We start from the raw sequence: 12,634 nt of genomic DNA on the forward strand, positions 1-12,634 counted from the left end.
TCCATATCTTGTGGAAAAGAAATTGATAATAAATGCCTTACAATCCTGGAAAACTGGAATTACTCAGTTAAGGTAATCAGCCTTAGGTTTTGACTGTAGTTCAGCTGTTTTACACAGTATTTCATGAATACTAATCCATTTTAATTGGGAAAAGAAATTTTATTTCTGTACTCCAAAAATTCTAATTACGGACCCTTAAGTATGTATTTTATTGTGGGGGAGAGAAGCATGCAAGATGCCTTGGAGATGCATGTTTAGTCTGTGAAACTACCCAAGTAGCCTTGCAGACCTTCCCCCAATTTGTAGTTCAGTGGAGAAACTGATTCTAACTATCAGAAAAAACGTTAAGGACAATTGGAAAAGAATTGCTGTTATACGCAGAAGTACAGTAAATGATAAATTTTTTTCTGTTTGTTTATTGTGAGATGTTAAGGCATTATTTTTGTCTGGAGGGTGGTGGGAGCAGGCTTGGGGAGAGGGTGAGGTTCATGTCAGTATACAAAAATACTGGACATGATACTGAGAGTCAGTTGTCTCTATAAAGATCCATTAGCTAGACAGTCTAACAAGTATTATGAAGAGCCTTATTTCATAACTTCATGTAGGGTTTTTAGGTTTTATCTCTTTCGGTTTTTACCATAGATTCCTTTTAACATTTATTGTTAAAGATGTTTAAGATTTAAATAATGATCTCAACTAGAATAAAGCTTTAAATCAGTACAGTGATGATATTCTTATAGATCATCTGCATCTTTCATAACTCTAAAAGGAAATAAATACAACAAAGAATACTTTGCTTTCATAAGTCTAGATTCGTGCAAGGCTGTCTAGAGCCTTTTGGACTTTTTGGGCCTTTTTAGGAGTCTACAAAAAAGCATACTTTAGAAATGCTGACCCAGCTAGAAGTCTTATCTGCTGTTGCCATACAGCACATGTGAACTGGATTTTCTTATTCAATTTTAGTTGTCCTGGACACACCTATGGACTCAGAGTAAATAAATTGAATGATAAGATAGGGAGTTTTAGCTGGGTGCAGGGTACAATTTTAAGGCATACTCACTGTTACATCCTTGCTTCTACAACAGTTTCTGTTTGGTCGCGTTTGCTCAAAGAAAGGAGAATACTATACTACTGTTAATGAACATGAAATGGAATTGCTTGAGGAAAAGAGAAAACAAGATCAGCTACAAGCTCAAATTCAGTGTCTCAGGAAGATTTATTTGAACCAGAATGAAATATCTTCCCAAGAATTAAATATCGGTGAAGTGCTGCGGAGTTTGCGCTTGGATGCAGAGGTAGTATTGAAAACAATTTTCATATAGAAAGAGTTGCATATTTCAAGGCATGGGCTTTAAGTGACTCAAAGTGAAATTATTAGGTTACAAAATAGCTGAAATATTTACTTGTTTGCCCCATAAAATATGTAATAACTGATACCAAGATGCCTTTTAAAACAACGAGATAAACTTTGACTATCATGCATATTTTTTCCCCTTTCCACCTGCCCCAGGAGTATAGAATGTTGTCTTATTTTCCCAGTAGGGTGTAATTTAAGTGTAGTAAAATTCCTTTTGTATGATAATTTGATGCTAAAACACTTTGTACAAATATTGACAGCTAACGTATATTTAGCCATGCAGATATCAAAGCAATATTTAAACTTGATTTCCCCTTTTTGTTTTTAAAGAGCATTCTCAAAGATGTATCGGAAATGGAAAGCGAACTTCTCTGCATAGAGGCGGAATTACAGCAGGAAGAAAGTGCTAGAAAAGAAACAAAGCAGTTCTGGGAAGCTTGTTCAGGAACTCACTGTGATGCAGAAGAACTTAAAGAAGAGTTAAAGAAAGATAATGAAAGGCTGTTGCAAGTCATTAACTTCTGGACTCCTAAAGTAAAGGTAAAGTTGAATCTTCTTTAATCAGAAATGTATTTTGTGTAAGCACTCTAAACACCTCTCATCTGAAAACAAAACACACAAAAAAGGCTATTTAAAGACTATTCATTATTATCAGCACTTACTGTATTCATACTTAACTGTAAGATGTAGGAATACTTAGAAGATTTTTAAAGCCTCATGCATCCAAACTTGGAAAAGCCTTTCTAGGCAGTAAGTGTGTGGGGGTTTCGTCTGTTATCAGACTGAATTCTGGAGTTTCAAAATTGTTTCATAGCTTTGCTTGCAGAACTTGGCAGCCTGATACAGTCACTTTCACCAAGTTTTATGCTTACGAGATTGTGTGCTCTCTTCAAGCCAACTTTATCAAAACTACTTTAACCATTTTTAAAACTCAATTGTAACTTGTATTCTCACACATCTTATTCTAGAGGTGGTTTGGCATTTCTTTCGTTTTCATTCTTCTTACCTCTTGCCCCCATTGGGAGGGAAAAAAGACCAGGTGTTAAGGGTTAAGTGCATCATGAAGAAATCATCTTTCTGATGAAATATATTGAACATCTCTCAAACAGAGGGAGGGAATCCACTACCTTCTGATTAGTTGTTAGGAACAGTCTTCTTAACAATTGTATCCTGGAAGTACCTGGTCTGTTCATTCTACTCTTTGTACTAGTATTGATCTGAGGTATGAAAAGCTCATCACCGTCCTTCCCCAACGTTGTGACTCAGTTCTGTCCTGCTAAGTTTTTAGCCTATTTTAAAAAGTTTCTTCTGTAGAGTCAATAGCCAGTCTTGGCTTCTTCAGGATTTCCCAGTGTTGGCAGGCTTTTTGGAAGAATTCCCTGACAGACATATGTGGATCAAAGCTTTTACCAAAGAAATAAAAAATCTGGTATAACATTGTCATTTCCTGACAAGTGTGAAGTTCTTCATCTTGCATGTTTCTAGGGCAGTCCAACGTGTATGTCTTTTCTCAAATGCTTTAACTTACTTTAGTCAATAGGTTCTTGCAAAAACTTCCGTGAATAATTGTTTTTCTGTTACTGACATTCAAGAAATCTTTCCAATATAGTTCCTTTGTTTCTGTAATGTTAGTTTTTGAGTTAAGGCAGAAATACTGGTAAACTTGCAGTACATTTTCTTCTCTTCTGCCCTTTCCTGCCTCCCCCTCTTTTGGAAGAGAAACGTCTTTTGAGTGTTAGTGATTCCATTTCTGATAGCAAGAATCTTCAAATGGGACACTGAAACAAGAATGTGAAATACATGCCAAGGTACTTCTGCTTCTTCACTTACCTTCTTTCTAGCCAATTCAAAAATTATTTATAATTTATCTGTATGACACTATTTTCAGATACTCCTTCAACTTTCTTCAGAGCTGGATGCCAGAACTGCCAATTATTGTGAAAATGCTGATGCTGAATTGAAACAGAGAAAAGAGAAAAGTGAAGAGTTGCTTCAGGAACTAAACTCTCTTAAAGAACAACTGGCCCCTGGTGGCTCTGTCAGTCTTGCGTTAGAAGAAGAAAACTACAGGCTTCGTAACAAATTAAAGGCTGCAGAACAAGATATAAAGGTACCAATATTTGTTTCTAAGGAAAACTTCTTTGTTGCTTGTTGTCTAAGTAAGGATACTTCAAACTGAAAAGAAAATAAAGATTGATGGCAACTGTAAATCTGTCACATGGTACATTGGCCCAGAATGCAAAGTGCAGTTGAAAGTCTGAGCTCTTGCCTGTCATGTGGTTATTGTAATTGCCTGTTTTCTATACACAAATAGATGTCAGGTTAGGAATCTATATGAACTGTTCCCATTTGGTTTTGAAGTACTGATTTTAATAGTGTCATACTCTTGATGCTTCCTTTAAGTATTCACTATGCCAGACTGGAAGCTGGAGAAGGATTCTGTCTTTAATACTAGATTTTCTGTCCTATATTGTTTAGTCACAACTAACCTTGTTCAAAGCACATTTTTTTTAGACTTGAGTCTAAAAGGTGACACACAACAGTGACATAGACACCGAGAGTTGCCTAGAGCCTGTAGTGTTGGGGTTTTTGGTGTGGTTTGGGTTTTTTGTTTTTATTAAGAAATGACCATGCACTGTTACTGTTCTATATCTTGGCATAACTACTTAACTGATTGATACATCTCGCTAGGCTATGGAAGTAAAAATTCAGAAGTTGGAAAACGTAATAAATGAAGTAGGAAAAAACGTCAAAGAGAAAGATGACCAGATAAACAGGTTACAGGCACAGATAAAAATAAAAACAGAGACAAATGAGCTCACCCAACTGCAAGCCAAACTGAATGAGACAGAGAAGTCCCTCAGAACTGCCTTAACAGAGAATCAGAGTCTTCAGGTATGAGCAAAATGCTTCACTCTTCTCATTTGCCTCATCTCAGAGAAAGCATGTTTGAGAGCAGCTGTAGGTGAAACATAGCTCTCTAAAGCCAAGTTCTGTATGGTGTTCTTAGAGTAAAACACTCCCCTGTTTAGCATGCTGTTTCACATTCTACCAGTGCAGTCTTCAGAGACAAAATTTAGAACCCATGTTACAATATCAGAGGGTAAATTTCACTTGTACATGATGCATTTCTGAAACATTCTAAAAAAATTTAAGTTTTGAAACTGAAGCATGAGCTGTTTTTTCTACGTAATATATTTGCACACTAGTTCAAAATTATATGTGAAAACAGGTCAGTGAAACCTACTAAAATATGATTGTGTGAATTACACCAGTGTTAAGATATCAACTAATACTGTAGTGCTAGCTAGTAATGATAATGTAGGTGTTCTTACTCCAAAGTAACTTCCTGCTCCTGGTCTTGCCCTGCAAAATCTGGCAGATCATATAAAGATACAAAGTAAGCAGGCCTTACACTCATTGCTGGGTAACAAGACTTTTTCATTCTAAATCTCGTTTTCAGGCAAAATTAGATAAAGGTGCTGAGTTGTACAAGGAAGAAATTGATCATCTCAAAACACAATTGGTAAAACATGATATGGAAAGAATGAAACAATCCAACTCTTTTGATATGAAGTAAGTTCAAATTTTACCTTGTTACAATTCTCAGCTTCTTAGTTCTTAGCTTTTACTTTTCTGTCTATTTTTTCATAGAATAGGAAGTGAGCATTCAGCTTTAGATGTCCTAGGTTTTTGTTGTAGCTGGATTCCAGAGAAATTAAAAACCATATGCATCTCTGATTACAACACTCCTTCTCTATACATCCATCAAAATTTTCTCAACCAACACATGTTCAGCCATAAAAGAAGTAACTGTTCGGACAAAAGGTGGTGAGGGGGAAGCAGTAATTGAAAGCACTCTCTAGTTCCCTGGAGAGGAGGGATACAGAATACTAGTCCAAATTGTGGGTTTCTGCACATTACCTAAAATCTAACTGACAACAAGGTTTATGTAGTTTTACCTGTGTAACTTGGATATATTTTGTATTTGATAGCTCATTTGGAAATCAAGCTAGCTCTCCTGCAACTGTAATAACTACTTAACTGAGGATTTCCTTTTTTTATTCCTTCCTGCCCCATATAGACTTGCTAATTATAAAGCTCTTGCAGAACACCAACAACAACAGTTGACAAAGCTAAAAGAAGACCTTAGAAGAGCACAGAAAGAGAAAGATGTTACTGGTAAATTCAAGATAAATATAAGGGACTCTTCTGTATTAAACATTCAGTTTTAACGTCATATGGTTAAAGTCCAGATTGAGATGTAGGCCTTTTGCCTCAAAGGGTATGAGGAGGATTGAGTGCATTGGAAGATGAGAGGGAAAGTAAAATGTTAGCTGCACATACACTGCATTGGAATCACAGGATTTCTTGGTTTTATTTCTCCAGCCATTTTTGCACTTCTGGTGGGGTAAGCTGCAGTTGTAGTAGCTCATGTTGCAGTTTTTCCTTGACTGACTTCACACATGACTAGCTCGTTCTAACTGTAATTATGATATACCTGAAACTAAACTATTTTAACTCTGAATGGCCTTATGAAGAATCTTTTAAGTTTCTTAGTATCTCCTTGTCAGTGTAAATACTGGGAGCTGTGTTTGTGTATAAAAAAAAAAAAATAGCTGTTGTAATGGCACTTGTTAACCTAGTGAGGTTTTACATGTAAGATCATAAGAAGGAAAAGGCTGAAAAATACACTGAATCACACACACCCCTGTATAAAACTGTATTCTAGTGGTCCTGGAAAAAGAAACTCCTCAGCAATACCAAATACCCCTTACTTGTGGTGGTGGCAGTGGTATTGTGCAGAGCACACAAATACTTGTTCTAAAATCTGAGCAAGCTAAGCTACGGAAAGACAACATGCACCTGAAGAAACAAAATGACCTTCTACTAAGGTAAGTATAAAGCTGATCAGCAACACGTCAAATCGTTTGTTGCTATTTAACTATGCATGTCATTAGTGTTTCTTTCTGGGACACCTATAGAAGTGGGTAATTATTATTAATTTTAGATTTTTCTAGATTCTTTCACACAAACTTTTATTTAAATCTAGTGATTTGTTGCTTATATATATCTTTATGGCTTTTGTACTTTTAAATTGCTTTCTTCCATAAGAATCTCTCAAATGCTAGAAGATATACTTAAATTCTATGTTGAAAGGAATTTTAGCTTTAAAAACTTTTTTTAAAAAAAAAGTACAGATATGATCTTGCATTGCCATGGCTGTATGTTGTCTGAAAATCTAGGAACTGTCAGTTGTCAGGAATTTTTTCTTACTTGAGAAAAATTTTCAAGTTGCTCCTCTAATTAAATGCTGGGGGTTTTGGGGTTTGTGTTTGGTTTTTTTCTTTTCAGTAATGAGCTACAACTGAAAGAAGAACTTAGAAAATGGAAAGAAAGAGCACTAAAATGGAAAGAACGATCCTCAAGAGAAACCGCTCGAGAGACAGTACCAAGGTCTCCAAGGAAGACAGTGTCATATACCATTAAAGAGCAAATACCTTCACCCTCCAAGGAACCTGTTTCTCAAACTGTGACTCAGGACATACCAAAGTCTCTGCCACTGACTTGTCCAACAAATTTCTTTGATAATTCCAGCTTGGGTACACTAACAGGTACGTAACACAGTGGTGTTGTCCTATAAAGATTTGGAGAGGCAAAATACAAGGAGTGGTCTGTGAGTTGAGGGTAAATGTTGTGTACTTTCTATATTCAGACCTGAAATATGCATGATAACACAATTTTTCTGAATGGTTAGTCAGCTGACTGTTGAAGGGCTGACCAGCTGCAGCAGTGAAGCTTATCTATGCTCTATAGAACCTAAATACTTAAATGAGTTCTTTGCCCCTTGAAGATTATATGAACTTTTTTCTTTTGCTGCAATGGAAGTGTTGATGACTGGCTTTAAAAAGTGAATTAGCAGAATCTCATCACTAGATAGCTGACACTGTACACTGTTTTGCTTTTTAACTTTATATTGGTTAAGCACAGACTTCTGGCAAAACTATTCAAAGTTAACTGCTAGTTAACTTTTTTCTCAGCTTCAAGATGGTAGACTAGTCTATGAATCTACCCATCTGCCTGGGTCCAGCTGCAGTAATGGCTCTTCTGATAACTTCTGTTCCCTCAGCCCTACTCAGGATTTCTTATATCTGGCCTGGTGGGATGTCTCCTAGTGGTCTACACTAGCATATTAATGCTACTGCCCTCATCATTACACTTATAAAACCTTTCAGAAGGCCCTAGCAGACATGTTGGAGTTAACTGGTTTTCAAGGTATTAATGTCAGACTTCCAGAGAGAATACAACTCACTGCTGTTTCTTGTGATGGCCAACTTGGTAACAGTACAGACTTCCTCACAACACAAAGCTCCTCAGAGACAAGCTTTGATAACTGACGTTTGAAACATTAGTCAAGATTAAATTACCATAATCCTACTGCTTTTTCCCACTAGACTGGGGAAGTTTTAAGTGTTACTTTAAAGATGCTGTTCCTGTCTTTTGTATAGATACACGACCTGCGGGAATAGAGCCCACAGAAGAACATCTTAAGCACTGGTTTGGAACTTCAGAGAAAGATAAAGCCCCTGATTGTACCACCCAATAAAAGTGCTCTGTTGCAAGCTGCCTTTGCGGTAGCTACAGCCACAATCTGCGTATATGAAAGATAACTGCTTCAGGTGAAAAGCCATCAGCCTCTTCCACAAATTGTGAGAAGAGCTCTGGTGGCATGCAAATCCTTTGGATTTGGAGTTGCTACTTCCCACAATTGGAAAAGCTGGAATACAAGAACAAAAATGGAAAAGCAGTCATGTTGCCTACATGTCTAATTCTACTTTGGTCATGGTTTTTTGGATGGCAAAGAAAGAGCCAATGTATTTAAGAGAAAATGAAATAGGAACAGGAAAGGAGCACAAAAATAATCTACTGTGAAACTTCTCAATCTTAAAACTTTTAATTCTGTCATTCCTAAAAAAGCACTCTTCTGGGTGGTCAGTATTTGTATCTTCACAGTGCTGTTGAGTTGGTAAGAACTATACTTTGTGTTTCTCAGCATTTTGTTTCTCCTTCAAAGTCCACAGCAACTGCATTTTCACCAGAACTTTAACCCCTCTACCTGGCCGTTGCAACTGCAGTTACTAATTTTCCGTTTATTGTATTTTGTATGATCTTTCAGTATACTTCTAGTTCCTGTCTGAAGTTGGGTATTGGAGTTTTTTTAACAGTAAGCAGTGAACCTGACTCTTCTCTACTACTACAGTGAATGGAAAATAAACTGGATGATCGGGGCTGCAAGATGGACTGTTTTACTAGCCTGATTATCTGCTTTGAGACCTACTTTTTTGTGTGTGTTTTGTATAAGATGATTTATTTTGACAATAAACTTTAATGTGTTAAGTATTTAAAAATACTTTTGCTGATCACTTGTGCTATGATTTAAGGATGTTGATTACAATATTCAGTGTCTGAAGACTATCTTTTATACTAATCTCACCACTTCTATCGTTCTTATGCCTCTTGTCTGTCTCCTAACCTTCTGCAACACTGACTTTGTGCAGAAGTTTACTGTTGCACGAGTCTGTCACTGATCAGGAAATGTTTGAAGTCTAAAACAGATCCTCTTCCCCTTTCTTCCCCATACACCCTTCACTGTCAACTAAATAGGAATTTGGCACTCAAAACCTGAGATCACCTCCATTAAGAATGAAATCATCATCACGAGAGGAGAAAGTCATACCTGGGAAAGATACCTGCATCAAATCATCCTTATTTTATAGGAATAAAGCTCTTGGTGATGCTAGGTCTCTTAAGTACTCTGTTTTGGGTTACCCAAACTGATAAGCAAATGGTTACACTGATGTGTTCCTGGGCATACAGCAGTTGCTGGAACTGGAAGTCTCACAAGGATTATTTACCTGATGGAGGTAGTTCAGAGATCTTTGATAAAGAGTCAACAGTCCATTTACCTTGAAGAGCTGAAAACTCTGCCAACTACTGTAACTATTAAGAAATTGCAAGCATTTATATCTAAATTTCCGACCTGGTACGTATTTTGGGAAGCTTTTAAAGATCTTGCTAGCCCAAAATACACAGGTTCTAAATACGGTTACTGAGTTCAGCACTGCACTGTCTCCTTTCCTACCACAGCCATGGGTATGTAGGAGCAATTTATTTCCTGACAGTGATCAGTGCACAGTGCTGGTGTTTGTGTGGTGGGTTTTTGTTTTGGTTTGGGGTGACTTGGTTGGTTGGGGGGTGTTTTGATTTCCCACTATAGTTGGAAGATGGCTACAGCTTTTTTATTCCCTCCATTTTCATGTTCTAATAAATGATTTAAACTGACTTTTTCCTTCCAGAAGGGGGAAAAGCTATATATGTAGATCTACCTCTCATACCCCTTCAAGGGTTTTTTTTCTTAGTTATTACTTGTTTGGAACACTTTAAATTTGGAAATTATTCTGGTGATTGAACTGAAAGACAGGAAGCTTTTGCAGCAGGTCTGTGTCTGAACTCAGTAGCCAAAAGGTTAGGGACAAAAGGATAAACGCTTTTAGAAAACCTGGTCATTAAAAAGTTTGTTTACTGGGGAGCTGATCTATGACACTTTAGAAAGCTATTACAGTTTAGCAGAAAGAAAAGATAAACAGTATTACTGAGCTTTGTGTATATGTGTCCCAGTTCACCCACAGAAATGGCTTTTCTGAGGAAAACATGCCCAACTGAAGTTCAGGCAAGACTCCACGTTCTTTAAGAGTGCTGTCACGGTAGCTTCAGCTCTGGTGTGAGATTATAACTAAATTAGTTTGTCCTAGAATTTTCTAGTCTGATACTAACTCTGCCTTAACAAATGTGGGTTAAACCACTAGGTACAAAGAGAAAAGTTGGTAAACCAAGAGTTTAAAGAAGAAGGAAAAAAAAAAAAAGAACCAAATCCATGATGCAAGTATTGTCTCAGTTTGGAATTTGATAGCTTATATTGCTAAAGAGAGATTGCTTGGGAAAAACACGTTTGTGGCCTTTTTTCGTGGGAGTCCTGTTGATGTCTTGAATTCCTGAAGGAGAATGGACAGCTAATGCTGGCGATGGTTTTTTTGTCCTTGTGCAACAGAAGAACCACACTTTTACAATCCTGAGTTTCACTAGATGGCAGCATCTCAATGTTTCAACAGGAAATTACGTTTATATAGAGGAACTACCAATCCCAACAAGCACAGCGAAAAAAGTATAACACTTCCTTTTGTACAAAGGTCAGTACATATAACAACTTGTTTGAGATCTCTTGGTGAGTCACTATATTCATATTTATTTTTACATGCTTCACAGAATCGGTATGGCAAATGTTCATAAAAACCAATTGTTAGATTGAAAAAAGTGCATTTGCCTTCCAAAGTGTTAAGGTGATTGAGGGAAGTACTCGAACTGATCAGGGTTTTTTCCACTGAAAACATGTATGTGAAAATGAAGAATGAAGAGCTTCCTCTGCCTTGAGGGAGCACTTTGAGCTCATTTTGATGCTCGGGACTTGCTAAAATTAATAGAACCTTTCCCAGAATGTTGTATTTGGGCAGCTGCATTTTGGAAAGCTTGGTACAGTAGAAAGACAGTGCAACCTAGGGTAATCTCTGTGTGTAATCTCATTTTGCGTGATTAACTTGGTATTTTTTACCTGTCAATGCAAAAAGGTTATGTTAAGACAGGCCCAATCTCCTATAAGCATATGTAGCCTACCATCAGAGGCATCTGAAGAGACATCTTTTTGCTATCTAGCCTAAAAAGTGATTTTAAGGTATTGTGCTTTCACCTGATTAGAAAGGTGTGTCTCAGTTACTGTTTGCTTAGGAGACTGTTCTTCTGGTTTGTGCTTTGTTTCCTTGTGTGTGTGTGTGTGTGCACATGTGTGTCCCAGTTATGGGGTGAAAAACCTACAGTGAAACATTTCAATGTCTTGGAATGGGGTCTGTAACTCAGCCTGACTTTAAATCAAAAGAGGTAACGTGTTTAATATTAGAACAGAAAGAATTTTTCAGTTAAACTGCTTCAGAAGAACTCTGATTTGTTGAATCTGTAACGTTCAGGGAAACATTAGTTTTGCTGCAACTTTCGTTGGGAAAAGCTGCTGAGAAAACAGAATTTCTGGTCAACATCGAAGAAATTAATAACCTAGTTTAAGATGTAGGACACTAAATTTGACTCAATATTCAGAGTCATAGCAGGGATTCAAGCATCTCTAGATGATAGCATTGGCTACTAACCTTGGGGAGATTATGGTATCTTTATCTTAATTTCTCAATGAAGTACTCATTATGCTGGATTTATGGATATATTAAAAGATTTCAGGTTCTTGGGACACCTTTCTATGCTTACAGCTACATAAACTTTTCTCTGTGGATTATGAAACTGCAGAAAGTTTTGCTTATTGGAAACACAGTTGACAAACACCAGATATCACACTCTGGAACAGAGTGACCTTACTTTCTAGGCAGTTCTTTGAAACATCCTATTAGCTCGTTTACCCCTTAAATAACCAAAAAAATCATACTGGAAACTTTCAAACCCAATGGAGGGAGAGGATGACATTTGCTCTTACTTGTTTGTCTGCATCTTTCCATGCTATATTTACTTAAATGTAATGCAGCATTAGAAAGCATAGAAAGCACAAGAAGACAAGAGGGCTATGTTTTGCCTCTTGGGCCCTACGTGTTGAGTAAGGTGGAAGCTAGATGCTCCCTACCGCTTGCCCTGAGCATTCTCAGTAGTTCCCTAAGAGCAACCAACGCCAGAGAGGCGAGGCAGGGCGGAGCTTCGTTCCTGTGCCCACTCTCCTGACTTGGAGCTGGGAATCTGCTGTGCTGGAAGATTCTTAAGACAATTCAGAGCAGACGTGAAGGCCAGGGTATTGTGTGGAATTTATCTTAATCTAGGAAGTTGATGAGTTTGTAGCTTGAGAGGAGTAGAAGAAAGACCGGCTTTCTAAGAACACAATGGACAGTGGAAGCACTCGATCACAAGCTATTGTATTTCTATCCTGTTTCATCCGGACTTTTACTTTCTGTTTAAGGAAAAATCAATTCCAGTTTCTGTTATAATAAAGCTTGGCTTTTGAGCTTAAATGCCTCTTGATTTTTTTTGAAGTCTGTCCTTATGGGAAAAAAAAACAAACAAAAAAAAAAACAAAAAAAAAACAAACACCAAAACATTGAGGGAGTCCCCCCTCAGAACCCTGCATGACTCAGGGTCCCACTGCAGCCAAACAGGACAATCTGGTACTCTGAATCA

At 37.3% G+C, this 12,634-nt stretch overlaps 1 protein-coding gene across 1 annotated transcript in view; it reads left to right on the plus strand.

Annotated features, from left to right (window-relative positions):
* CENPE (centromere protein E) overlaps positions 1-7,964 on the plus strand; it is a 36,937-nt gene extending 28,973 nt beyond the window's left edge. Inside the window, exons 34-42 of the mRNA XM_086464238.1 lie at positions 1,086-1,295; positions 1,688-1,897; positions 3,246-3,467; positions 4,049-4,252; positions 4,821-4,933; positions 5,442-5,539; positions 6,090-6,252; positions 6,713-6,972; positions 7,867-7,964. Of these exons, the coding sequence (XP_086320364.1) occupies positions 1,086-1,295; positions 1,688-1,897; positions 3,246-3,467; positions 4,049-4,252; positions 4,821-4,933; positions 5,442-5,539; positions 6,090-6,252; positions 6,713-6,972; positions 7,867-7,964 (1,578 nt within the window). The remainder of the gene's footprint in view (positions 1-1,085; positions 1,296-1,687; positions 1,898-3,245; positions 3,468-4,048; positions 4,253-4,820; positions 4,934-5,441; positions 5,540-6,089; positions 6,253-6,712; positions 6,973-7,866) is intronic.
* The last annotated feature ends 4,670 nt before the right edge of the window (positions 7,965-12,634 follow it).

Source organism: Leptosomus discolor, chromosome 4 (genome assembly GCF_034619465.1).
Source record: "Leptosomus discolor isolate bLepDis1 chromosome 4, bLepDis1.hap2, whole genome shotgun sequence".
NCBI lineage: Eukaryota > Metazoa > Chordata > Aves > Leptosomiformes > Leptosomidae > Leptosomus > Leptosomus discolor.